Genomic DNA, 26,624 nt, shown 5'->3' with positions numbered 1-26,624 from the left:
TTAAAGTATGTTTTTTTGTGTTGTTCTTTTTTTTTTTTGCTATGGCTTTTGTCCAAAGTCAATTGATTAAATATCTTTAATTTTTGTTCTTGACTTCTCAGGTGCAGTGGCAAGCACAGAAGTAAAGATGAAATTACAAGAATTTGTTTTAAATAAGAAGAAAGCTTTGGCACACCGGAATCTCAACCACTGCATTTCCAGTGACCCTCGCTTCTGGTATGGGTAAGTGGTGCTGGGCTTGTCTGTGTGATGCAGCCTGTGCCACCTTTTCTCACAATTGCTGCAGCTGGGGAATAGTCCTGATGTATGCAAAAAAACAGTGCTGGTGGTGGCAATGATGATGAGGAGACGGTTGGACTGGATGATCTTATAGGTCGTTTCCAACCTTGTGATTCTATGATTACATGATTCTATTTACTGGTCAGCCGTAGCACTGATAGAGCTAGATTTTGAATTTGGTGAATGATCATGAGTGAAAAGCATTTTTGAAGGGTTTCAAAGTGAATATTTTTCCTATCTTCAGTGCTATCCCTGTATTTTTGTGAGCAGTGGTCTTTGCTGACGTCTTGGATCCGTGATTATTTGAACTAAGAGGTTCTGCTGTCACGATCTGCCTTTATAAGTTCTTTGGTTTTTCACCAGGATTTGCTCCAGATAAGGATTATAAAACATGAACTTTCAGGAAATTAGGCTTTATGCTTAGTGAACTGCAACTCAGGATAGTTGAGCTAGCATTGCTTTTATTGCCTGCTGCTCATCTCAGTCTCTCGGAGCTGGAAGTTTTGTTTCCCTGTAAACTGCTGAAAACACGAAGTGCACCCTGTGTAATTCTGCTGATGTCTACATTTTCTACTGAAAATGCTCTGCTGTGGATATCCTAGAAAATCCAAATGTCATGTGAAGTGAGAAGATAGCGGGTGTTCTTAGAATGTTGTAGAAGCAAAGAGTGATTTCTTCAATTAGCTCTAATGTACCAAAGAGCCATGGGTGGCATTAGAAATGATGAGGTATAAATTCCAGTTCTAGAAATCCACTTCTTTGTAAAGAAAAATTGGAAATTTGATGTAATTTGAAAACATTCACTACTAAAACATTATAAAAATATCTATTAAAAAAAAAAAAGTAATGTGTTCAGAATGTTGCTTTATCGACCATAACATTGATGAAATTTTGAATGAGAAAATCCAAGAAAATTTTGCTGTGAAAATTGTTTTCAAGTTGAGAATCTGGTATTATTTTCAGTCTTCAGCAATAAGCATTTATGTAGGGTTGATGAGGTCATTGTCAGCTGATGGTTCCAAATGCAAGAAACTAAGCTGAAATTAAATTGGAAAGATATCCCAGCTATGAGCCAGAACAGAAATGCTGAAGTGTAGTTGGCAGAAGATTCTAATGTTATTCTGCCAGGGGGAGATTGAGCAACTCTTAATACGTCTGTGAAAATCTCATCTGAGATTTGAAAATTGTATGGCTGTGACGTTGGTTAAAGTGGTGAAATGCGGGTAGGGTGTGCAGAGCTAATGTTTAGGGCCTGCTAAGGTGGTGTGAAAGATAGTAGAAGAAATAGGAAAAAATGAATCTAAATCATGGCAACGTAAATATGTATTTTTAAATAAGTGATTTTCCACTATCCTTTATTGAGACTCACAAAGAAATTAGGGGATTTTGGAAGCATTTGAAGGCTCTCTGAGGCATTGTGTTCTTTTTATTTATTTATTTGTTTAAAATGCCTAACTTTAATGCAGAAATTATATTATATTACAATTAAGGCTAGTAAATAAATGCCTTCTTCCAAAATCTTTGCTCTTTGGCCGAGAAACCTCACCTAGAACTGTCATCATAGATGATTTTAATCTGTTAGAAAAGGAGGCTGTGGATGCCCCATCCCTGCAGGCATTCAAGGCCAGGCTGGATGTGGCTCTGGGCAGCCTGGGCTGCGGGTTGGCGACCTGCACACAGCAGGGGGTTGGAACCAAGATGATCGTTGTGGTTCTTTGCAACCCAGGCCATTCTATGATCTGTGATCTGTGTCTAAAAGGGAAAAAAGAAGTTTGGGAGTGGTCTGCATGTCTTATGTTTTACAGTTTAGAATTAACTGCTTTTTCACCGAGATGCCAGCACTCGGCTGAGTCCAGGTCAGTGACATGGGGTATGCTGCAGGGCCAGCTTTAGTGCAGTAACTTACTGAGCCCAGCTGTGCTTTGGGTTTCAGTCTTCCTTCCTCACTTCAAGCAAATGCTGAGACCCTTCTGAACAAGGATACATTCTTTAAGGTTCATTATCTTTAGGATTTTTTGTTATTAATGTGGTGCATTTTCATCTGAACATCCCTTTCTTGTGGTGCCTCGGGGATGCAACAGGTAGAGCCAGCATACTGACTGTTCCACAACAGGCTAAGCCCCTTTCTTACAGGCTTACCATTCCCTCATCTCACCTCCATCTGTTTAGTAGCAGGGTTTGGTTTCCAACACAAGACATGGGGAAGGAAGAAGGAGCCTCAGAGGCCTCACAAATCTTTCCAAGGGCATGCTTCAGTGATGAGTTGCAGGCAGATGGGAGCTCGTTTTGCCCAGCTTTTGAGGAGGGCAGCAAGGCTCTGCAACTGCAGATGAGAGTTCTGAGTGTAGCCCTTCGGTTGTTAAGGCACGAGCTGAAGATTTTTTTGTTTGTTTGTTTCCCTTCTATTTAAATTCAGAAGAAAACAAAACACACAAAAAAGAGAAAGAAAACCTTTAAATTAATTGTGTATTACTATTTATTTGTATATCATCTCATAGGTTACCAATTCAGTTACAGGGATATTTACGCACATACTTGTAACGTGATTTAATTGGGTGGTGGTTGGATTTGACACACGCAAACAAGGCTTGCAGAAGATAGATTTGATGCTCCTACTGTGAGCAGGCAAACCAATTAAATGGTAACAGATGCTGAAATAGTCTCTTAAATGACACGCCTGCTTTTAAGCACTTCCTCTGGTATTATTAAGGTTTGCAGTTTCCTTTAAAAAATTTAAAAGCGTTACTTGTAAACAGCAGTTCTCTTAAGGGTCTTGAACACCACAACAGTTCTGCGTCAGTGGCTTTGACATGAAATATGTGCTCTTTGCATGTGAAATAGCTGTTACTGCCCACTAAGATGTGTGGATAATTTACCTTCCGTATCTTGTATGCGCTTGAGCTTCACTCAGCACTGTCTTTTGTCTATAATCGGTGAATATTTTCTAATTAATCACCAATATTAAAGGACGTTGTAGGCAGATGTGCAGGTCAAACCTTGAGATGGAATGCAGCTAGCTGCAGAGGTCTTGCCAAATGTACTCATGATCCAAAAGATCTACTAAAGGAAAGAACTAGGTAATCATAGAACTATAGAATCATTCAGGTTGGAAAAGACCTCTCAGATCCCCACGTCCAACCCCAGCCCACCCCGCCATGCCCACTGCCCACATCCCTCAGTGCCACCCCTTCACAGTTCTGGAGCACCTTCAGGGACGGTGACCCCAGCACTCCATGGGCAGCTGTGCCACTGCAGCACTGCTCTGAGAAGAAATTGTTTCCAGTAACAAACCTGAACCTCCCCTGGTGCAGCATGAGACCATCACCTCTCATCCTATTGCTGTTAACTGGGAGAAGAGGCCAACCCCCGGCTCACCACAACCTCCCTTCAGGCAGCTGTAGAGCAATGAGGACCCCTTGAGCCTCCTCCACACTGAACAACCCCAGCTCCTTCAGCTGCTTCCTATTATCTCTCAGAGGCTTTCACAGAGATCCTGCTCCGTATTTGACTCCATGGTATTCAAGCCATTTTGTATACTCTAATATATGCAGCTCCAGTCTAAACGCAATTGTTTGGGATTCTGTGGTGAACTATAATTTTCAGATTATGTTAATGGCAGGCAACAAAAGAAGAGGTTCTTTTGAATTCCATTGTCAGACTGTCCCTCCTGTGGATTCTGAATCTGCTGGGCAGCCCTCATCGCAGGAGGTCCTGCTCTTGAAGACACTTAACATAAATAAAAGTGACTTACCAGGAGCAAAGATGGAGCATCTCGGGCTCAGCAAACAGGGCTGTTATTTCCCTTGGAAGTTTTCAGAAGTGCTCTTGGGAAGTAGCCACTCGACACAGTAGCCATCGTGAAAGGGAGTTGAACCGAGTATTTGCATGCTAAGGAGATAGAAATAATTACACGTTAAATTATGCCAACGTACATAAATGTTGCTGTTCTCTGTGCGCAAAGGATTCCAACAGAGACATGCGTTCAAATACATATTCAGTTTACATTGCATGAATATGTTGGAAGTGTCAGACATGCTTTGCTGTGTGCACGGGCTTTGGATGGACCTCGCAGCCCAAAGCACAGAGAATGTGTTATGTGAAGGTATGTACTTCCAGGAATGCCTGCAAACTCGATTTAGTATACAATTTCACCTCTTTCAGGACCTCTGAAATTCCTGAACAGGCATGCAGACCAGTGCATTTTGCTCTGAGCACTGTAGGGTGTTGGATCCTAGTCCTCAAGCAATGCAGTGCATTCATGTTTGCAGAGTGAAACGTCTGTCATTCAGCAGCTCCAGAGCACATCTAAACAGGCCCTTTGAGTTCCTGCACATTCCCTAACAAAGTGATGAAAATAGCTTCAATGTACGTGATTGTTCAGCTTAAGACATGATTTAAAAAAAAAAAGAAAAAAAAGGAAAGAAAAAAATCCTACTGCTTGTATAGGCAAGAGAAAAATGCGATTGTGTGCCATGGTGGGTTGGAGGGGCTCTTGGCTTGCGTAGCCTGGGCTTCCTGTTTGTGAAACATCTCTCTGTGCAGCCTTCCTACGGTATGAGCAGAGAAAGCGACGTCTGTTTTCAGGAGGGATTCAAATATTTTTCAACGTGGTTCTGTTTTTATTTCAGGTGATGATTAAACAGTGCTGCGTATGGGCATTTAGTGCTGCCAGTGTGACAAAGGACATGTGTAGATGTGTGCGAACGCTCATGTGAAATGCAGCAGTGTGAGAACACACAATTATTCAGCCTGTGTGTAGGGAAGTTCGGGATATAAAGGGGGGAGGATTAGGAAGGCGCAGTGAATCACGCTGCTTGGTGGGAACTGCTGGTATGAGACTCTATATAGACACTGAACAAACTTTTCAGAAGTGTTTGTGACAGTCACTTAGAAAGCACGGTGTGTTTTTCTGCTGTTTTCTTGAAGGGCGTAACTAGAATCACTATGCCGCATCTCACCCAGCAGCCTCCTTCTGACTCGAGCTTCAGAACGTGCTGCTCAAGGAATCTCATGGACTGGAGAGTCATTTTCAAATTGGGAATGGCTCAATTTCGTTCCTTAAAGAGCCTTTTAGAGCAGAATATTTTAGTCAAAATCTCTGTGAATGCCTGATTGTTAAACAGGGTAGAATTTCAGCTCTTTGCGTCTCTCAGTTAAGTACTTGTCCTGTATTGTTCAATCATTTGAAGAAGTAAAACAGGGTTTAGGTTGTTTTTACTTGAATTAAAACCTGAGATTGCTTGACAGCTGTATGGTTGCCACTTGTATTGCTCAATCAGTGATGTGGCTGCTCTGCTAACGTGGAAACGTGGAGGTTTCCAGAAGTCTTTACCAACTGGGGTTCATGGCAAAGCTGGACACAAGGCATTAAGTAGGGAAGGTGCAGCCAACACACATAGGTAGGAGGTTTAGAAAACTCTCTTATTATTTAATATCCTTAGCAAATAGCATGTGCTTTCCTTCCAGCAGCCTGCTCAAACAAAGCTATAAATCACCAGCCTCCAGAAGTTACCTTGGAGGGTGCTGAGTGCTTTGGCCCGTTGCATGCTAAGTGCTGGGGTCAGGGCGCAGCGCAGCATCAAAACTGCTGTTGGCCTGCCTAAACATGTGGCTCTTCACGTGCTCATCCTCTGTTTGATTTCATCCTTAGGCTTTCTCTCAGGGTTTTATGCAGTGAAGGGGAATTGTTCATTCATGCTGTAGTTGAGGGAAGCAGTGAGACCTGTGCTTAGCTTTGCAGATAGAACTTATCGAAACCTGGCTCAAGTATGTGCTTAAAACTGTGGTTAAATACCTAAATTTGTGGAGCCTTCCTCAGCGGGGTCATTCCAGTACTGAAAATTAAGCATATGTTTAGTCTCCTCCCTGTATATTAGCTTTCAGATGATCTTTTAATCGCTTTCTAGTACCTAGAATGAGAAAGCTGGTCCCAAGAGATTTTCCTTTTCATTGCTCACAGTGGAGCAGAGAAAGTGAAACTGAACTCTTTCCCTCTATGCTTCACTTGTGTTAAATTTCTCCCTTCTCTTTCTCTCCCTGACCGTGCAGGAAGACACAGCACAGCTCCCTGGACCAGAGCTCCCCACCTCAAAGTGGCGTATCCGGCACCTACAATCACCCTGTCCTGGGGATGTACGATTCCAAAGATGACTTCCCACTCAGAAAAACAGGTAATGCTCCCATTGATTTTCTGTGTTACCTGCTGTCTTTGCCGTGACACTTGGTCCTTACATTTCCAAAAGAAAGAAAAAAAAAAAAGTGTACGTTGCCAAAAAGCTATATTTCATGGAGCAATTTATTTAAGAAGCGCTCACACCACCCCACTCTCCTCTCCCCCTTCCAGCTGTCACTGAGCAAGCAGTGTTAGAGGGAGGCTTTGGTTGTGCAGGCTTGCAGAGCTACATGCAGAAGACAGCTTCGTTGTGTGTCAAAGCTTGTGAGATGTTTTCACAGAGTCAAAACTAATACAGAGATCTGCGTGTCTGAAGTCAAAGTATGTTTTGCTGAGTGAGAAAAGTACCAAGAAAAGTTCATTTCTTCTGGGATTTGCATGTTATATACAAGTTTATACTTTAAATAAATAAAAACGTTTCTGCCAGTCAAAGTGTAGGGACTTCCTGCAAAGGTTTTGGTTCACACCTAGACAGTTATTTCTCAGTTAGGTTTCTCTCTGCATGGTGGCTAAGCAAGTCAGTTATTTCTCAGCTATATATTATGTAAACCAGTTTGTTTTGTTTGGCTGTGGTTCTCAGCTCCATATCACATGCCTTGGCCAACACTGCCTCAGCTTCTAACCTTGCAGGCTTGTGATCCTCAGCAGCCAGCTCCCTTCGGGGAAGAGCCAAGCTGCAACAAGCTCACCCCAATCTGGGGAGCTCTGCTGCTTGCATGGATGATGCACACAGTGGTGCATGTTGAAAATTGCTTCAGAACAGGAAAATAATCCTGTCTTGACTGAGCTTTGTGTGTCCCACAGGTGCTTCTAGCTATTTCTCAGGTTTGTTTTGTGGACCTTTAAATGTACAGGAATGAGCACTGGTGTTAGTGATTGTTGTGGTCAGGAATGGTAGTGGTATGTTAACCAGACCTTTCTATGGATTTACTACAGCCTTTGGTCAAATTGGCTGTCCTAAATCAGTTCCCAGGAGCTGGCTGCACATCCATTTCCTTCCAGGAGAGGCGTAGGTATTCTCATATTTCTTCCCCTAATAGCTGAAAGTCAATTGGGTCTTATGTGTCCTCATCATGATTCTCATTATCTCTTTAAATTGATGTGAAGGTGGAATATTCTATTTGTGTTTTTTTTTTTCTTCTTCTGTCATCTGTCTAGAAAAACATAACACTTGTGCACTGCTACCCTGTGCCTCCTGCCTCCCAGGTCTGTGCCTTTGAAGGCATTTTATGAACTGCTTCCACACCATAGTACCTGTACTGCTGGATGGATCTGTAGATGGTTTTCCCAGTCAGTAGGCATGCTGGGCTGGGCGGCAGGTACCAGAGACATCAGCTGCACAAGAATCAACTTAAGATGAGAAAGTCCTTCCCAGGGTGAGGGCTCTTCCTGTACACACCCTGTGCCTTCAGGGTAAGTGACTGACAAGAAAGCAGGCCCTTTCTGCAGGACTCCAAGGGCAGAGAGGGAAAAGAATTTGCTGAAGTGTAGAGCATCCTCTAATCTCCATTTCTAGATAATGACAAGCCAAACACTGTGTTAGGTGCAGCATCTGCTGCTGCGTAGTCCGTGTTGGAGACAGCCAAAGTGGCGCTGTCTGGGCCTCAGGACTTGTCCTTGCATGGAGGAGATGAGTGCTGCTAGAGGGCTGCCCTCAAAGGAGATTTCCTTCAGTTCTGGAGCTGTCAGCACACAAAGATGTGCTTTGCATACACATCTGTCAGGAAGAAGGAAGACTGGTCCTGGGCTGCTAGAATCCACCGATGCCGTCTGCTTCTTCTCTGCTGAAGGCTGTTGGTCTCCTCTGGAAATTCACAGCATGTCCTCACAAGGAAATGTCCCTTGGCATCATATGCTTGTGGACAGCACGAATCCGAAGACCTTTCTGCTCTTTTGAAACCAGAACCTCCACTTTGGGGGAGCGCACATTAGCAACCCCATGGCAGAAATGGTCTTTTATCAAAAGCCTCCCTCTCTTTAGGGCCATTTCTTGCCAGTTTTAATTTGAGAATAGATCATCCTTCTCACTGCAAATGCTCTAACAGTGGATTTCTGCAGGAGTGTCTGAACATACTCCTGTTGTTTCCTAGACTGAGTTCTGATTAAGCCTCTTGCTGATAAAACTGCTGTCGGACAGAGTGAATTAAAGAAGATAAACGTACCTAATGGCGTTATTAAAAATCATTGTTGTTTTAAAATAGGAGGATAGTTAGCTGATTTTGTTTTTCCAGAACACCGATGCTTATTCCTTGTGGGCACTGGCATTAATCTTCTGGAGATTTGTATGCAGCGCATGCAAGTTCCCTTGCAAGGTTCAGAGGAGACCTTTTTTGTTGTTTTCTTTTATTTTCTTTTCAATGTAACAGCAGTTCAGACTCTAACACAGTGATATCCTGCAGAAACTCCATTGCCAAGAATGTTAAGTTGCTTGGACTCCTGAACAGCCTGGTGTAAACAAAAGGCAGGGAAGGCTGGAGCCCATCCTAAATAAAGTTCTTTATTACAAGTGAGCTTTTCAGATTTTTGGCACCAGTCAAAACTCTGGCTTTGTATTTGTAATTTAAAACCGCCGTATCACGTAGTCCAATTTTATTAAATTAGATTAAATATTTGCAGTTCAAATAACAGAGTCCATCGCAGCACAGTTGTGATCCGCGGGGCTGGCATCAATCCAGTGTCATTGTTAGGGACGGGGGGACTCGGGACGCTGCAGGAAGGCACTTGGAGCAGTGATTTCTGCTAGGGTACATTTCTGGAGTTGGCAGCACGTTCTGCATGTTGAGTAATTGTTCAGAAAGAATGAACCTGTAATTGCAGTGGGTTTAAAAGTGCTACCCTTCTTCGCTCTGATTACTTAAAGCACTGCGACGTGGAGTGGTGTGTAGCAGCCCTCTGTGCACCCCTGGGGATCGCCTGGTAGTGGAACACTCAAGTGTGAATGTTGCATAAGAGACGTGATCGGCTGGCCACGCTCTCTTGAGTAAAAGTACATGTGTGCGTGAGCAGTGTCCTGAGAGTGCTTGGAAACAGTCAGCATGTGAAACAGCGAACACTTGCAGCGTGCTCTTAATGCATCCTGCCACCTGAAATCCCCCCTCCGGTTTGTTTTATCAAATTATGTCCCCGTTTGTTGGCTGTTCAGGTTCTGCTTGAGGTTGTTGTGCTGCCAGGCTCTGGCTGGTGCAGTTACCAATGGCCTGAACTTGCACTTAGCCTGGCTGCAGGGCGTGTTTCACTGAGTTCTCTCTAGCTGAACCCTTTGTGGCCTTCCCTTCCTTAACCGAACCAAGAATAGTTCAGCTGATGCCATTCATGCTTTTCTCCTTTTGCTTTAAATAACTTAAGACAAGGATTTCTTATTTCCCCACTTGTGTAGTTTCCTTAACTACGTATATGCATGCTTCCTTTGCTGTATGCATGATCTTGACATGCTGTTAATTAGAAAGCTGGAATGACCTACATCACAGGGATTCGTGAAAGACTGAAGAGCATTGTTTGACTTGTTAACATGCTTTTTCTTTTGCTTGTGTGGAGTTTTTTCTTTGCTTGTTTTTTTAACGTGCCATGCAGGGTTTAGCCATCAGACACTAGCTTTCCTTCTGGCTTCTGCAAAGGGCCGAGGATTCCTCACATTACTTGGGACTTGACAGCTAATCAGGATTTCTAATGGAAGCCACAGCGTTTCAATTAGCTGTCACTGAAATCAGTGGTTTTGCCAAGCACAGCACCTGCTAGACTCGCCTGGCCAACATGCATTCAGCTCTCTGGGATGCATGAACTGGAAACATCTCCCTGTCTGTGCATCTATATTTAAACCTGACACCCAAGTGGGGAAAAAAGCCATTTCTTCAGCAAGCTTATAAAAGATGTTCTGAGAAACTGTAAGCATGAATGTGCCTGCGTCCGCAGGAGTCATCCAGGCAGGCTGTGAGGTGAGGCAGGCCCAGGTCTTGCTGTGGTTTTGCTTCTGCTGTTGGATAAGGAGCAAGGGACAGCTGCTTGGTGTGCTTGGCTCAGACCTTGCACCCACCGTTCCCGTTCTGTGGAGAATCCAAGGCTCTGGCTCCTGCTTTTTGCTTTGCCTCCAGCCTGTCTGCTGGCTGCTTTGGCATGGTGATGATCAGGATGAGCATGGAGATCTTAGAGAGGCAAGGGATTCCTGTGGTCCCAAGTGTGTTTGCACTGCAGAACCATGGAGTAGCATCTCAGGGTGTGAATTTCCACTATTTCCAAAGCCAGTCTGAATGTAATGCCAGACTGGGAGCTTACAAAGACATCTTTGGCAAGTATCTGTCTCTCAGTTTCCTGGCTAGGTAGTAAATGAGCATGTGCATGTGTGTGGTGTGTACTTGGGGAGAAGCGACAACTGGGAAGTGTCACAGGCTCCTTTTTCAGCTCCTGTTCACTGAGGACCAGGCAAAAACAGGGATCCTGCACAACAGCTCGATTCCCAGCAATGCCTCTTGATAGACGAAGGAGAACTGGTTATACTGTGTCTTGGGGCTTGTGGTAAAAGCAAGCTGTCCTTAACCTTCACAGCCCACTTTTTCCAAGGAGAAGTTTGTGGCTCAGCATTGTCAGGGCCTGGCTTGTGCGTCTCTGCACTCCAGCGACTTCCTTCCAGGGACAAAGCAAGGCAGCAAACTGGGAGCTGCTCCTTGGACCTCCCCGTGGGTAGCACAGGTGGAAGGCCACAACGGCTGCTTGTTTTCTTGTACTTCAGCAGCTTCTGGGAAATGCCACAGAGGGAATCTGAGAAACACATCACCCGTGCTGATCCCAGCAACCACTTCAGCTTTCAGCCCTAAAAGGGAGCTAGGTGTTGTGGTGCTGGATCAAGACAGATGCTGATGAGGAGTATAAAGGAGAAAGGCATCCATCATCCCACCCTGGGCAGTTCAGTGGGTGGCAGTTCAGCTGTTGAACTGGATGGACTTAAAGTCCTTCCAACCCCAACATTGTGTGGTTCTGTGATGCTGTTGGTTTCCTTGCAGTGTTGCTGACGCACAGGGTTATTGGAGCTAAGCAGGTGAAATTGTTCTGAGCCTGTACTTAGAAACAATAAAGGGCAAAATGAAAGTCCATAATTAATATACTGTATTTGTCAAGAAAGGCACAATACCTCTGTGAGTTCTGATTTTGGAACGTTCTGAGTGGTTTGTTTTGTGACAAAGATTGTTTAGAGGAAAATAGAGTAGGCTGAAATCCTGGTGTGTAGTGGGAGTGTAATTTAGAGAAATCTTTGAGCTTTATACGGCATGGAGCATCGCTCAAGCTGAAAAGCAGTGTTGCTCTCCACCCACCCTGTCCTCCCGGCCAGTGTGGTTGGGGGTCCTGCCTCCCCGGCCCTGCTCTGCTGTGTGAAGGCTTCTATCTTATCGTAGTGCTCTGCTCCAAATGGAGAACGTCAGTCCAAATCCAAAAATAACTTAACGAAGAAAAAAATCACTTATTGCTGTAATGCTACAGAATAGCTCTTCAGATCAGACCATTGACATTTCAGAGAACAGAACAAAGTGCAGCTGGAGGACCAGCAATTGCTCTCTTTATTCCTTCCATCTCTTCTGAGGGCCTCACTGGCATAATAGGGAATTCAGCTATGAAATGTGCTGCCTGGGCTCCTGCGCAGTGCTGAGGTTTGTTTAGAAACCAAAGGAGGGGTCACCCCCTTTTCTTGCTCAGGAGCTCTGCTAAAACAACCAGGGTGCACTTCTAGCATGAGTATGGGGAATCCAAAAAGGGAAAACTGGAGTTCTCATTCACAGCACTTTTGGAGCAAATACCTATATACGTGCCCAGGTTTGTTTATCTTAGGAGTAGCCCGGCATCAGAGTGAGGCACAATGCTGGAAGGACAGGACAAGGAGGTGGAAGAAGGCAAATGGCGTTGGGCTGCCAGCAGCTGTGGTCCTCTATTGCCATCTCTGCTGCTTGGAGCTGCTCCCTGCCCTCGTGCCGAGTCAATCAGGGCTCTCTGTGGACAAGCACTGCAGCTTTTTGTGTCTGTACGGAAATTCCATGTTTGTCTCCTTCCCTCCTGCAGAGCTCAGTGCTGTGTTAAACACCTTACTGGAGAAACTCGTACGCTGGACTTCATTTTCTTCCTTCTTTCTCTTCCTTATTTCCTTCCACATCTCTTATCTTTCCTTCCAGATAACACATCAAATGCTGCAAAGTTGCTGTCTTTATTTAGACTTGGAAAGGGGAAGGCAGAAACAAGATGTGGCATTTCCATGTGTTTGTTTTTCTAGTCCAGTTTTGGCTGTTCACAGTGGAAACCTTTGCGGCACTCTGCGACGCTGCCTTTCTGCACGGTTCTATAGTCAGGCAAATGATAGTGAAGCTGTAAAAAAGTGTGAACGTTGTGTGCTCAGCTTAATGAAGCCTCCTTTGTGCTGTTTATATGCTGAAACTGCTAAGCTTCAGCATGAAGAAATGCCAAGTATTAGCCTTCAATAAGTTTTCATTTTAAGGACACAACCTTCCACAAATAGACAAAATAGTCTGTTCACAAAGCTCTTAAACAGTGCTTGTGCCAGCACACAAGAGAAAACTCTGCAAATATCATCTCTAGCCCTTCTAATGCATCTGCATTCCAAGATGGACTCTTTCAGGTCATGCTCCCTAGCATGGTACCTAGCACACGAAAAATTGAGTTTGTTTCTGCAGAAGATCCAGGTCTTCTTGTTCTCATTTTCCTTTCTAGTTCAGGAATTTGCTGCTGCTGTTTGTGCCCTGTGGTACCTCTCTCCTCTGGGTATGTTTGTCAAGGGTCAGATGCTTCTCCTCCATACCGATGTCTGCAGGGATTGGAAGTCAAGAATGTGAGCATCCTTGTGCTCCAGAGGGATCATGGTGAAACAGTCCTGTGGCTGTTGAAGCCTTTTGCTCGGCCACTGGTGAATTTTGCCACTGCCAGCTTTACCAGGTCCTTCTGACCAGCTGAGGCTGATCCAGTATTTTTGGGGAGGAGAGGCAGACTCTAAATTGCACAACCTGTGGTCCCTCCTACCTAAACAAAAGATCATTTGTCTTCATTAAGACTCCGTGTTGTGCAAAAGGCCTGCTTCAGATGGGTTTCTCTGTTCCTCTCCTTTGTTTAGCCATGGGGTAACCTGGACTCTAGAATAAAGTGACAAGGTAATTGCGCTGGCCTTTGCCTGACTGCTGTGGCTTGGAATGTGGTTTAAAAAAAAAAAGAATAGCCTTTCTCAATCCCAGCCTCCAAAATTAAGATATGCGAGGACTGGAATTAGAGTTTTCACGGTGCATTGTTTGCTTTTTTCGTAGATGTGTAATGGGAACAGGGCAAACTCTGCCCAGGATTTTGTGTTTTTAACTTGCAGAGACTTAATGTCAGATTAGTTCAGCAGCTTAGTGGATGCAGTTCCAGGAAGAAAACAATGAGAGTGACATAAATGTTGGAGAATTGGATTACATGAGTCCTGCTGCAGTAAGTGAAGTAAAAGAGGGGTAACTTGGGTTTGAGTCTGTGAAAACTAAGGAAGCTTTTGGCCTGTGTTCTAATTATTAATTTACTCAGAGAAAAACAAAATATTCTTTGAATAAACCCCTATTATGGGCCAAATTAAGTATGTCACTGCTTAAGAAATCCCACTGGCTTCTCTGAAGCTGACTCAGACTTGGCCCTGTGCTTCATTTCTTTGCTAAGCAGGAATCAAACTGATTTCTTAATAAATTCACAACGTTTGTTTAAAATACTTCACCACCTGAAGCTGTAAAAGACCAGTATGTTTTGGGTTTCAATTGAAAGTTCTCCACGTTACACTCGTTAGCAGTCACTGGGAACAACACTTTGGATGTGAAGCCTGAAGGATGAGCCTCAAGAGGTCCTCAGTGGAACTGGGGTTATTGAAAATTGAGTTTACTGGTATTGATAGTTGTGTGTCATAGAATTGGAAAAGACCTTAAAGGTCATCAAATCCAACCACAGCATAGCCATACTACCCTAACAGCAGCATGGAATCATAGAATTGCTCAAATTCGTATGTCACCTAAATTCAGAATTTATTCTTCTGAAGGACAGCTCTCTTTGGTTTAAAAACTGTAGTGGTTTAGAAGCCATGTGAATAAGCTGAAATTACTGTTCTGAGTTTTGGAAAAGCCTCTTGAAAACTTACTCTTTAGTTATGAAATGTGATAGATGTACATTCTTTGAACTGGAGGCTGTTCTGCACTGCCGGTGCTGAGCCTTAATTCCCTCGCTTTGGGTTGTATAACACCCAATTAAAGGCATGTAGGGATTATGCTTTCTGAGGTCTCGATGACATGTTAGATTTGGGATTATATTTAGGAGAAAAACTCAGAGTTCTATCACGGAACAAAGGCCGGGATTGTATCTAAACGAGTGTGGTTCCTAAGTAGACATTTTGTGTTTCAGAATTTGATCCTCCATCTGGGGGAGCAAAGCAGGAGTACACAGGATACTTCAACCCGAAAATGCTTCTGTCTGGCAAATTATCACACGCCATTTTTGCCATAACTTCTCTCTTTTAGGTTTGTAATGCTGTATGTTTGTTCCCTTCCTTCTACACGGATGGATTTTCTGTTGTGGCTGCATGCAGGGGGCATATCTGGTAATGCTTGGTAAACTGTGATCCCCAGATCCGTCCTTCCTGACGTTTTTTAAGGTGTTTCCAATCCATTCATTCTCTGTGCTTGAGAATCATACAATTACTCATCTGTTCCCAGCAGCAGACGTACGTCAGATGAATGCCATGCACAATATAAATCGTGTGTGAATGAAATTTACACCAAAGTACAGTTTATATTGTCATGTTTTTCTTTGTCAGAAGATAGATCCTTGCAACAGCTGTGGCACGGGCTTATATTTCATTTACTAGCTGGCAGTGTAAATGTGTCTAAAATGGAATGGATCAGCATCTAGCTGTGACACATTCCCATTTATTCTTTAAGATCTCGATAGTAGCATCTCGATGGTTACTAATCAATGATACTTGCAACAACTTTGAAGCACGTAGCCTGAGACACTGAACTCCTTCATGTCCAAAGACAACTTTAAAAATACTAAGGCCAACTTCAGCTTTGAGGAGAATTTCATGCAGGAACTAGTCAGAGCACTCGCTTGTACTGTATCTAGTCCACTCCTCTAATTTTGTCCTCCAAGCAAATGACAGATTTGCATTCAGCCTCCTGCCATTGTATATGCAAATATTCTATAAGATGATTCTCTCCTTTGCTAATGCACTTCATACTGCATTTTAAGCATCGTCTTGATGAGTGACACTTTTTTTTAGCGCTTCCTTTATCTCTTACTGGCATTTTTCTGTCCCAAACAGTCATGAAAAGCTCTTTTTTTTCCCCTTCCCAAAGTTTCATCAAAGAACTGTTTTGATGGCTTAACTTAAAGCATTTGATCTTGAATTCATCAGCTTCTGATTTTTGAGCCCTGCAATTAACACGGTTGGTCTTGATCTTTTACATGACCTGGTGGTCAAAGCCAATTGTAGGGAAATACATCCGCAGCCAGACTTAGTTAATTCAAATCAGTTTGTAAACCCCATTTTAAGTCTTCTAAAGAAATGCAGATTATTGGCCTGGGAGTGCAGGGAGCTGAGTGCGTTGGTAGTTAATGGCAAGAGCACAGGATTTGCTGGTTCAAAGGGATTAAGCCGCCGAGTTGTTAAGAGATTGAGGAATGGAAAAGATTGGGCCAGTTCACAAATCTCATAACTGTCAGGAGCCCTCAAGCACCAAAGCAGATATTTTGTATACGCTCCGGAGGTTGCAAAGTTTACAGAGAAAATCATCTCGCAGGAGGAATCTTGACTTAAGGCTTCATTACCTTTGTAAGAACCTGATAAGCTGCGCAGTACAAAGGTGCTTGGTGTTGCCAGCTGCCATTAGCCCAGAGGTATTAGGGGATCCCAGCAGTTCTGCTTTGACTTTCAGAGAAATGAAATCCCGGGATTTGGGTACAGGAGTATTTATTTAAGAGGATATTTCAGCTGTGTGATGTACACAAAGCAAGTCAGACTGTGGTCTCAGCAAACAGATGCACACCCACTCTGGGCAGCCCTGAGTTTTCCAAGTATTTGATGTGTTTTCTAGATACGGTGTTACTCTGTGACCGAGATGATGTAATCAAGTATCTCTCCAAATAAATAAACCTCCTCCTCCCTGCCCTTGGCTTTGCCACTGGCCGCACTCCCATGCCCTTTTTCTCCAGTTGCTGCTGGTGCTCGTTGCATCCCGGTGTGAGGTGCTCTGGGGAGCTGAACCAGTGAGAAAATGTTTGTGTTTTTTGTTGTGGGATTTGATTTGTGTTTTCTCCCCTCCGTCTCTCCCGCTGTCCCTCCCAGGGCCAGCTCTCATCACGGTCTGATGACTCCAAGGGTGTGGGGCTGCCCATTGCACCAAGCCATAGCAGGCAGCCTCCCAGCCCCACAGTGTTGCTACCTGCTGACCAAGCAGCAACATCTCAGCTGTCTCGCCTATCCCTGTGTTGATTTTTAGATCTCGTTAATTTAGGTTCCACCTCTGGCCTGGGAGAAAGTTGAGCAGTAGCAGGAAACGGGGGAGGTGAATTGATGCTCTCTGGTCTGGTCCAAATGAGTTCACAGCAGATTGTAAGGCGCTGGAGAGCCAATGCTGCAGGACGGTTATTATTTTTAATTAAAACAGTATTGACTTTCATTATCAGTGAATTCAGATACTGCATAGGCGGGAAACCATTCATTATATTTAGAAGTCACTGCTCCGGATACACAGTATGAAATAACTATTTTTCTTTAGGCTCTGCCGATGCTGAACTGCAACCTAGCTTTCGCACTGAGTAACACAGCTACTGAAATAATACTGACTAAAACACCGTTTGCTCTTCCTCCTTTTGTTCAGCCTCTGAACCCAACCTGAAATTACGATCCAGGCTAAAGCAAAAAGTCGCTGAACGACGGAGCAGCCCCCTGTTGCGCAGGAAGGACGGGCCGGTGGTCACTGCTCTGAAGAAGCGCCCGCTGGATGTCACAGGTGCGTTGGGCCAACAACAAAAGCTGCAAACTCACTGGAGGCGTCCCTTTCCAAAAGCTGTTCTTGCATCTGGCTGATTTTGCAGTCTGGATCTCGTGTGGGTCTTAATGTTGGAGAAGAGTATGGCGACGGGGCAAGGGGTGATGGTTTTAACTGAAAGGAGGGGAGATTTACATTAGATATTAGGAAGAAATTGTTCACAGTGAAGGTGGTGAGGGCCTGGTGCAGCTGTCCAGAGAAGCTGTGGGTGCCCCATTCCTGGCAGTGCTCAGGGCCGGGCTGGATGAGGCTATGGGCAGCCTGGTCTGTGGGAGGTGTCCCTGCCCATAGCAGGGGCAGGATGGGCTTTGGGGTCCCTTCCAACCCAAGCCATTCTGTGATTCTATAATAGTTCACTAGTGGGTGATGCAGGTGTGTGCCAGCAACACAAGTTCTCAGATACCCATCTAGAGACAGCATTGCCAGCACAGTGACCTTTTTTTTGAGCTACATTTAACATACGTAGACAGATACAGATGTGCCATAGGACTGCTGTTTTTTTCCTGAGCATTTCTCTGATCTTCGGCAACTGGTGGTTGAGAAATAAAATTTCTCAAAGGTGATTCTCCTAATATACATGGGGAGGCCATAACTCATAGCTGTCTTTGTCCAGCAGTAAATGCTTTACAACTTTGGGATGTTTTTGGATTTGGGAAGATTGCCATTTTTCCTTGTTAAGTAATTATGTTGCAGTTTAAAACATTTAAGGCTTTTTTACTTAGTATATATATAGCTGGTATTTTTGACTGCGTATTTACAGTTCCTTGTTGAAAAATAGTATTCTTCTGAGAGTGAAATTTGTAAAGAGGGCTCTGAATAAACTGGTTTGGATAGATCACTGTAAAGTTAATTCTTAGCACCATCTAGGGATGCCTCTGTGTAATACAGAGTGTGTAAAGCAGTAATGTGACTGCTTTTTTCTTTCATCTGGGTTTTAAGGCACGCTATCATGACTCACCCAAACTCCAAGTGAGCGCTCTTTAGGTTTCAGGTGGTCCTGGGGCTCTGTGTCAGCACCTCGCAGCTTGTAAAGGAAATGGGTTTCAAGAGCTATGTATAATTTGTATTAGATCTGAAAACTGAATTTACCTCTCATATCTTGTTATGTGTCACATAGCTTTTAGGATAAATCAGGCCCCAGTGTCTGGCTGTGTGATCCAAGTGATGCCCTCAGAGATAGCAGTGGAAGCTCCTGCTTCTCTCTGGGCACAGACGTGGTTCTGGAAGGCAGCCTGGAGTCTGCCTGGAGAAATATCTGAGCAAAGCTGAGCAGGAGCAGAGCTGTGCTTGGTGCTGGCTCTGGGTGCACAGATGTGAATGAAGGGGGTTCAAATGTCTGTTGGAGCAGTTATGGTAAGAGCAGACTTCTGAGTGTAACATCACTTTTAACAGTCCCTCTGCAAGGGTAAGAAATCACTTCTAATCCTTGAAGAACACATATTCATGGAGTCAAAGTTTGAATGTAGTAGTTTTCCTACGTCTAGATAGTATACATGAAATCTATTATATTGTTGGCAATGACATGGTACCAAAAAAACCCCACCAAAAGACTGTTCTGCATGCAGTCAGAATGTTTTTTTTCATAGAGAAGTTCAACGTCAGCTGTTCAATTTGGTGTTACTCATTGCTGAGCTCTTGATAATGAGAAGCCTGCTAAATGCAGAGAGAGAAAAAAAAAGCCAACCAGACATCTCCGATAATTTGTTGGAGGTCCTTGCAGTGATCAAAATAGCAATAATAATAATAAAAGTAACTAAAAGTAGTTGTAACAGTTGGCTTTTATTTCTTCTGGGGCATCGTAGAGCAGTTATGAGACTGCTGCAGCCTGAACCCTTGCAGCTGCTGGGAGATTCTTCTGATGTTGGGCAAATCCTGTGCCTGAGGGTAGAGGAAAGCTCAGAAAAAAAAATGTTTTAATTTTATTTACTTACAAAAAAAAAAAAAGGAGAAACACTGGAAGCTGTGCCATGCACAGGGTGAGAGACATGAGGAGGGAAGTTTTCTGGCTGTTGCAATTCCATATTCTGGTTTTGTTTGTTGTTAGTTCTACGTAATTAAGGGGAGGCTTTGATTTCAAGCCATCTCTGTGGTTCTGGCTGGCGAGTTCACAGGGAGTGTGTTGATAAAACATAGCGAGGTGAGAGGATTTTCTGCAAGTCCTGATGATAACAGAATTATCCGGGGGCATTAATTTTGCTTTAGGTCTTCCAGTGAGAAAGTGGTTTGCTCTCAGAGTGGAGAAGACTTGCCAAACAAGAAGGCAGTGTTTTGAAGCGGGTTTAGTCTCTTAAATCCAGTGGAGTTTCACCTGGCTTTCTTTGAAACATCCCTACTGAAATGGTTCCCTTTGAGGCAAGTGCAAAGTCCTGCACAATTCGTGCTGACGAGGAGTTGGGAGGCTGATGAGGTTTAAAGAAACGTTCTGGAAAAATGATGCAGAACAATCCCACATAACTGCTGTTTGGCCTCTGCAAGCTTTCCGTGTCTTTTATCATCTTCCAATTGTATTTAAAGTCACGAATGCTCTCTTAAAGAGAAATCCCCATGAGGAGAATACATAAATAAGGTAAGTAGGTGCTTGGAGAGGCCATTTGAAAGTGTGTATCGGTGTTTTAAGAGCCCTGTGAAAATTTAAGGAGGAGATGGGGAGGAGGGTTGTCTTCCTCCCAAACAAAACTTGAGGGATTGTTATCTGTCTGAATATCATCTCAGAGATTGCTTGTCATGCTAAAAGTTGGTCTTGGATGTGTTTTAGACTCTGCATGCAACAGTGCTCCTGGATCTGGTCCCAGCTCTCCAAACAACAGCTCCAATAACATCAGCACTGAGAATGGAATTACAGGATCAGTCACGAGTATTCAGGCGGAGGTACAGAGCCCTTCCTTTCTCTGAGTTTAACACTTGGGTTTCTGATCAGATTGCACAGAGGTTTAGGTGTTGGGGCACACAGACGGGCGTGTGGAACACGGCAAACCCCAGATCATGACTTGGAGCAGACTTGGGGAATTACCTCTCGGGCTAGGCTGACAGGATGCATTACCTGTTTATTAAATCCAGTTTGAACCAGCTCAGGAGCTGCCTGTGGTGACTTGTGCTGGTTTTATTCTGAGTGGAGAGTAAAAATAGAGTGATTTGACAAGGTAAAACACGACGAGCATTTCCTGGTCAAGCACAAGGGTTTTAACATATCGGGCAATCTGTTCTCGTATATTGTATGCAGGGTGATCTTGCTCACAGGAGGTTGCTATGAGTATGGCCAAAGCAGAGCTGGATTAAACAGATTGAACTTTTTCTTCCCCATTTAGGGTTGAAAGCATGTTGCCAGATACCTTGTGCTAAGGTTTGCAATCCCATAAGCTCCCACCATCACTTGAGGCATCTGCTGTTAGGAGCAGGGTGTTGGACTGGGTAGAAGGGCTGGATTTCAACATAGCACTGTGTTTGGTCTTACTGAAGCCCACCTTTTCCTAAAGGCATATTATAGGCCATGTTAACTAGCCCTCACTGCAGGCCTTAGAAAACCAGGGTGGCTGTGTCACGCCATTGGGGCATTTCTTTTTATCCAGCTTGCCCTCAGTTGTTCTCCCTAATGAATATAGCATCTGCCTTACAAATTTTCCTTTTATTTTTATTGCTGATGTAGTGGGGAGGTGGTTGAGCCACCATCCCTGGATGTGGTGCTCAGGGACGTGATACAGAGGAGGGTTGTTAAGAGTTAGGGTAATATGGTTAGGTCATGGTTGGACTTGATGGTCTTTAAGATCTTTTCCAACCTGAGTGATTCTATGATTTTACATGGGGAATATGCATCCCACTCTTTATTCTCCCCTGCCGAGTTATCCAAAACTTGTCTTCATCCACTCTACTGCAGATCTTAAAGGATTAAGTCGAGTACTGTGAAGGCTGAGCAGTCTAAGTTAATCTTAGCTTGGCCCTGGAAACTGGGGGTGTTCTGACAAAATGTGGTTTTTTAGATGCACTCTGTTTAGTAATTTGGAGCAGATCTCAGAAAAGATGTTAGGAGTGGGATTGTTGGTTGGGTTTGTGAAACTGAAGGCTGGCTGACCTGCAGGCACTTCCTAGGTTTGTAGCTGTTAGCCCCAGGAGGATATGAGTGCTCATCTACCAGCTTTGCTGATGCAGGAGCTGTCAATCTTATCTATACTTAGCAAACTGCAAGCCTTTGAGCATCAAAGGCCACCACCTTCCCTTCCCCTCTTTTTGCAGCTGTATTGCAGTGGCTAATTCACATCAATACCACTGCATGGGAGGAAGGAAGCACCTTGAGCTAAAATTTTTAAAAGAACAACATGTCATGTATCATTTTCTTATACAAAAAGCAGGAAGAAAATGTAGTTGTTAATCTCCCTGAAGAGAATGCATGGGGTGTTTTCACCTTTTCCTTTTTTTTTCCTTTTTTTTTTTTTTTTAATAATGAATATATAGCATACGAAAGATTGTGCAGTTCTAATGTAAAAGCTGACCAGGACTGCATAAAGTGTATTGGATCACTGCCATCATAGAACAGAATAAAGTATAAATCAATGTGTGATGGCAAACAGGACGTCGATAACCCATCGCACAAATTGTTCTCCCAGCATTTCAGGCATACTTGAATGGCTTAGCTAAATGTCCCAGTTCCTGGCATCAGTTTGGGGGAAAATGGCCCTGCGTTTTGTATTGCGTGATCCTTTTGCCTGGAGAGGTTTATCTGGGAAGAACTGGATGTGGCAGGGTTTTGGTTTCTTTCGAATCCTCTTAGGTGTAAGAAATACTCCCTAGCAGCCTAGGAGAATAAGATTTATTTGATACCAGCTGACCAGGCTTGCATTATGTTTCCACTTTTGAGTAGAATATTTGTTGAAATGCCTCTGAAAAATTAGTGTTGGCAGCCTTCTGTTCTATGCTTACCTGTATTTTCTAATTTTAAGTGAGAAGTGTGCCCCTCTGCTTGTTGGTTTGCTAGGTCACCTCTTGAACCATTCCAGGTATGCTGGAATGTGGTATTGGACTTCATTACTTCATATGGACTTCATTGGCAGTTTCAAGTGCTTGCCTTCCAAATAGAAAGACTCAAGCTCTCTGCCTCCTTTAAAAAAGACAATGCCTATTTTTAAATAATGTTTTTTAGGTCTGAAGTTTTTTTCTTTGCCTTGGAAAGGTACGTGATACTCATTGCCATCGTAGCTGGTAGGAGCCTATAAAAAGTATTCGATTGCAGGGGAAAATTGTGCATGCTGAAATTGCTCTCTTCTGTGCAATTCTAACATTGTTTGTGTACAATCCAGAGATGGGATTTGTATATTTAAAGTGATGATAATGCTGCTAAATATCTTGTGCTTATAGTGTCAAGCTGCTGTTTTTCTCATCGTTGTTTTTAAAACAAATCCCCAGGAGATGGTTTGAGGCGCAACTGCACTTTATCGATTGTTCAAAGAGAAAATGGATGTTGGTTTATTTCGTTTACGGTATCAGTAAAATATTTCATTACTCTGCTGGCAGTAACTATCTTGCTCTCAACGTGGCGTGCTAACATTTTGTGTTATTTAAATTAAAGGCAAATTGCCAGTAGTGTTCAGAATTACTCAAAAAATTGAGCGTGTGGGTATGCACAACCATACGCCCTTAGCAGGTACCATTCAACAGCAAAATGCTCCTTTCCAATTTCCTCCTTTGTGGCAGCAAATTTGTAACCGAGATCTTAAAAGCAGATTTACTTTTTAATGTATTTCCCATAAGCTTGACTGACATTAATGAAGGCACAATAAGACAAAGGGAAATAAAAAATTCACTCTGCAGGTGAAATTTTGCACAGTATCGTATGAAAGCTAAGCAGCTTTGCTTTGGATGTATGGAATTCAGACCTGGGCATCTGCAAGCCCAGCCCAGCATCACATAAAGGTGAACTCACGCAGTCGTGGGAAGGTTTGCTCTTCCTGCATGGGCATCTCTAACCCCAGCTCACAGAGTTGGGCTCTCCTATTGGAGATATCAGCTGGCCCACCAGAATCTCTGTGAGCCAAGGAGGCAGGACTGCTTCTGAAGGTTGCTGTGCATTATTTGTTTTTCAGTATTTTTTCTTATTTTAGTGCTCTTTTTTTCCCCCCTGGTGGTCGCTGCAGTGATGTTACTCACCACGTTTCACCTTTTGAGGAGAAAAACAGGTTTTTGTTACCCAGAGACTGGCCCAGTCTTGCAATCAAGGAAGTAACCTGCCAAGTCCCATTTCCTGACATAACTATTTAGGTCTGAAATGTATAAATCCGTTATCCAGATCTCTAACACTGTGGGAATAATGTATGTCATTGTAACATACCAGATTAATCATTATTGCTTTTTTTCCACAGCAACAACTGAGATAAAATGATAGAAATTCCATGGAAAATCTTCCCGAAGTCTAAAGGCTGTTTGATTTAAGCTGTTTATTTAAGTTCTACTGAAGTTGATTTAAGTGAACGGAACACGCGTTGCTTAATAGAAAAATCAGGCGGTTTAAAATAATGTAATTTTTATAATGGGCTTTCTACCAACTATTTCAAATCAATCTCATTTTGTAATTAGGCATTTCTGCTTAAGTGTTCCTGCTTTAAATGGCCGCAAGGTAATTCAGTAAATCTCACATTTCATCCTGAAAATCGGGGAATAGCAACATAAAAAGGCTCTTTGATGAAATTTTGAAGTCTGATTTAAGCTAAAGCACACTGGTAAATAGAATAAATTGTCTGTGATTTGCTAAAGAGAACAACCACCAGAGTAATGCCTGTTTTATTGTTACGGTAATCTGTTGTGGCTTTAGAAGGGCAAACACTCTATAGAAAGAGAAGTAAGGCTGGATCTGAAGCTCCCTCTTTCAGTATCCTCAATGTCAGAAGTGACATTTCCTGCTCTGTACTCTCCTGATGGGCCCTCAGCTCCTGTGCAGTGTCCTCCCCCCCATCGGTGGTGCAGTCTCACTGGGACAGTGTTCTTCATTTTGTTTGCAGACCAGCCTGGCTCACCGACTGGTGAATCGTGAAGGCTCTGTAACACAGCTTCCACTCTACACATCTCCTTCTTTGCCCAACATCACACTAGGACTGCCTGCCACTGGCCCTTCCAGCGTAAGTGATGGGGAACACGGGCTTTGCATTGGTGCTTCGTTTCTCCTTTAACCCACCCTGACACCGCCTGTGCGTTCGCAGGGAGGATCAGCACAGCAGGATGCTGAGAGACTTGCTATCCCAGCCTTGCAGCAGCGCATCTCTTTATTTCCTGGCACCCACCTCACTCCCTACTTGAGCACTACAACGTTGGAAAGAGATGGGGGAACAGCACACAACCCTCTTCTGCAGCACATGGTCTTACTGGAACAGCCAACTGCACAAACTCCCTTAGTCACAGGTGAGCACGTGGTAGATAATGTGCAGAGCCTGACATGCAGGGTCTTGACCGTTGTCTATGTGTTTTGTTGGTTTAACTTACAAATTTGTAGGCTTTCCAGTGTGTACAGTGAATACATTTCCAGCTAGGGTAACCACACCATCCAGAGGCAGGAGGAAGATGCCTTGTCAGTTTGGCAAAAGGAAATTAAATAGCATTAACTTGCTATTTCTGCTTTTCTTATGCGCGTAACAACTGTAAGAATATCGTTCTAGCCACTGTGAAGAGGCAACAAAAATGCTGTGTCTTGTGATTACCCTTCCTGTTTATCACTGATGGTTTCTGTTCCATGTCTAACAGAAGCACTCATTTACAAAATCACAGATTAAAATACTGGCTTTTTATCATTATTACAAATGGCAAAAACGTGGCAAAACCAACTGCGTTCAAACAGATTGTATTTGTTTGTATATGTTACATTTGCAGTATGCTAATTGCTTTGAATCACTCCCTGTGTCATGTTTTCAGCATTAAGTACCTGTGGGAAGGCGTATTTCTATAAATAGGGTTGATTCAAAGCAATATTTCCCAGTAGGACTCGTTTCTGTTTTACAGTTGTATTGGGACAAAGGATTTTCTGCTTAAGTTAACAGACGTGTTGATTTTTGATTTTTTCATTCCATTTCTAATGGAAAATTTCTTGGGTGGTGAGGCCCTGACAGAGACTGCCCAGAAAAGCTGTGGCTGCCCCATCCATGGCAGTGCTCAGGGCCAGGCTGGATGGGGCTTTGGGCAGCTTGAAGGTGTCCCTGCCTGTAGCAGGGGTTGGGGCTGGGTGGGCTATGAAGGTCCTTTCCAAGACAAAAGATCCTGTGTTTCTCTGAAACTACTGAGAGATGTTGATTGCTGAAACATTACAGCACTGCATTTGAATCGTGTCTGGTTTTAAATTCGAATTCCAGGAATATACATGGGGTTGTGATAAGCTTATAAGCACGTACATATGGAGAATCTGAGTATGGTGTTAAACCAGCACCCTCCGAGCTGTGAGAGTGGTGCGTGCAGATTCCCTGAGCCTTAATGTAATTTTCTCTTGCATTCCGTCATAGTTGTTATGATGTGATGTTGTGCCCAGAGTCATGACACCAGTTGTTCTTTGACTGAGGACTGCTGATGAAGAGTCATTGCAAAAGACTTTTTCTCTTATCATATCACCAAAACTTTTCTCCATTCGTACAGGTATTTGCATTAAAGAGCTCATAGGGAGTGCTGTTCTGTTTCCTATTCCACCTCTCTCAAAGCTTCCATCTGTTTACAGTCTATTATGTGTATTCCTTCTAGTCCACCTGCAGTGTGTGGTGTTTTTAGAGCAAGTACAACTTGTAACAAACTGACACCAAGGAGAAATATTCACTGTACAGCAGAGCAGCAACAAGAAGCACACGCTCCAGATGCAGCAGCTGAAACAGAGCAAGCTAACACGTGGTCTCAAAAGCCCTAAGTGGACTGCTTGCCAGACTACAGTTAGTACTTACAACTTCCTTGGAAACAAAGTGGAGTTATTAGTATTCTGTTGGTAGCCTTCAGCTGTGGAGATAGTCTCCTGACTACTGCAAAATTATCCAGCACACAGCATGCTGGCTCCGTGCAGTTAGACGTGGGGATTCGGGGAAACTAAGAGTCTCTGCTGGACAGTGCTGTGCTGATTTTATGAGCTCGGTACGGGTTTTGCAAATCTAATTTCTGGATTTTAGCTGGAGCACGGT

The 26,624-nt window shown here is 43.6% G+C and overlaps 1 protein-coding gene across 9 annotated transcripts in view; it reads left to right on the top strand.

Moving 5' to 3' along the window:
* HDAC4 (histone deacetylase 4) overlaps positions 1-26,624 on the top strand; it is a 219,139-nt gene that overhangs the window by 124,661 nt on the left and 67,854 nt on the right. For 7 of the 9 annotated variants that reach the window (XM_052675252.1, XM_052675251.1, XM_052675250.1 and 4 more), the window contains 6 exons: positions 102-222; positions 6,328-6,449; positions 17,329-17,460; positions 20,255-20,367; positions 24,483-24,599; positions 24,681-24,879. In XM_052675252.1, the coding sequence (XP_052531212.1) occupies positions 102-222; positions 6,328-6,449; positions 17,329-17,460; positions 20,255-20,367; positions 24,483-24,599; positions 24,681-24,879 (804 nt within the window). The remainder of the gene's footprint in view (positions 1-101; positions 223-6,327; positions 6,450-17,328; positions 17,461-20,254; positions 20,368-24,482; positions 24,600-24,680; positions 24,880-26,624) is intronic. The other 2 variants (XM_052675255.1, XM_052675248.1) reach the window with 1 other exon arrangement.

This window comes from Tympanuchus pallidicinctus, unplaced genomic scaffold (assembly GCF_026119805.1).
Source record: "Tympanuchus pallidicinctus isolate F22 unplaced genomic scaffold, pur_lepc_1.0 scaffold15, whole genome shotgun sequence".
NCBI lineage: Eukaryota > Metazoa > Chordata > Aves > Galliformes > Phasianidae > Tympanuchus > Tympanuchus pallidicinctus.
The sequence above is the reverse complement of the archived record's forward strand: the minus strand, read 5'-3'. Positions and strand labels throughout refer to the sequence as shown.